The sequence below is a fragment of the Dermatophagoides farinae genome, unplaced genomic scaffold (genome assembly GCF_024713945.1).
Source record: "Dermatophagoides farinae isolate YC_2012a unplaced genomic scaffold, ASM2471394v1 contig3, whole genome shotgun sequence".
Classification (NCBI taxonomy): domain Eukaryota; kingdom Metazoa; phylum Arthropoda; class Arachnida; order Sarcoptiformes; family Pyroglyphidae; genus Dermatophagoides; species Dermatophagoides farinae.
The window spans coordinates 233,085-234,470 of NW_027461518.1; the positions used below are offsets into that span (position 1 = coordinate 233,085).

At 39.8% G+C, this 1,386-nt stretch overlaps 1 protein-coding gene across 1 annotated transcript; it reads left to right on the top strand.

Annotated features, from left to right (window-relative positions):
- The first annotated feature begins 477 nt into the window (after positions 1-477).
- On the top strand, positions 478-990 carry LOC142597999 (ABC transporter B family member 4-like). The gene has a single exon (XM_075734984.1). The coding sequence runs from the start codon at positions 478-480 to the stop codon at positions 988-990; it is 513 nt and encodes a 170-aa protein (XP_075591099.1).
- Positions 991-1,386: the final 396 nt, after the last annotated feature.

Here is a 1,386-nt window from a genome sequence, read left to right on the forward strand (position 1 = left end):
CTCCCAACTATAGTGTCCACAACAAATACTGTTATTGTTGGGCTACAGGCTTCTTCGAACGCTTTAAACTTCCTCACAGAACTCTTTAGAACTAAGACTGCTTTCAATAACATATCGGAACTTTTGGCTTGCAAACCATCTATCGACGCCCAATCCGAAGAAGGGCAACGGCTAATTCTCGACGGAGATATCGAAGCAAACAAGATTAAATTCAGATATCCACACCGCGTTTCCGTTCCAGTCCTCAAATGTTTAGACTTGCACATCAAGCCTGGAATGACTGTCGCTTTTGTCGGTGAAACAGGAAGTGGTAAAAGCACCATAATTCAGCTGCTCGAAAGATTTTATGAAATTAAGTCAAATGACGTTTCGATAAACACTATTTCAAATTCCTGCAACTCAGATTTTTACGGAGGAAGCTTGAATTTAACCAAAAAGAACGTTCAAGATTTAAATATTCAGTTTACCCGTAGTCAAATGTCATTAGTCAGCCAAGAACCTGTTTTGTTCGAAGAATCAATTTTGGAAAATGTTAAGTATGGAAACATGGAAGCATCCAATGATGACATCATTAAAGCATGCAAAGCTGCAAACGCTCATAACTTCATCATGTCGTTGCCAAATGGATACAACACTAACGTCGGAAGCAAAGGTAGCCAGCTTTCTGGAGGTCAGAAACAAAGAATTGCCATTGCTAGAGCGCTCGTCCGCAAGCCATCGATTTTAATCTTAGACGAAGCGACTAGTGCTCTCGACGTTCAAAGCGAGCAGATCGTCCAAGAAGCTTTGAATGAGATCATCAAAACTTCTAACTGCACAACCGTTTTAGTTGCCCACAGGCTCACTACAATTCGTAACGCCGACGTCATTTGCGTTTTACAGAACCAGATTGGTGAAGGCAGTATAATTGCGGAGCAAGGAAACCACGATCAACTCATGGAAAAGAAAGGTATATATTATCGCTTAGTTATGAGCAGCAACTCTAATTAATCACAAATTTATTTTATTTATATAGTATATGATCGTAGAATAGTTTAGAATAGATATAGCTCAGTTATCACGATAAAAGATTTATAATTTCAAAAAAAAATAATCGAGCATACTGTGTAAAAAGCCTAGATATTTATAGATCCGAGTATCGGGCGGTGGCTCTAAAGCTCACGGAACGAGATTTATTTTGTAAATCCTTTCGCGGTTCGTCCCAATCACGTCCTGACATGGGATTAGACAGCTGGACAGGGCGTTGACGGCGTGACGACGATAATAAATTGCTAGATTCCTTATTTAGTGTGCGCTTACGTCGAATTATATAGTCAGAGCACTCGATCATGCAAATTAGGGCTGAGTACTTATCGACGTCAAAGAATTCATCTGCTAAAACTGCAT

Coding starts and splice junctions, on each gene's coding strand:
- LOC142597999 (XM_075734984.1), top strand. CDS start 478: ATGTCATTAGTCAGCCAAGAACCTGTTTTGTTCGAAGAATCAATTTTG.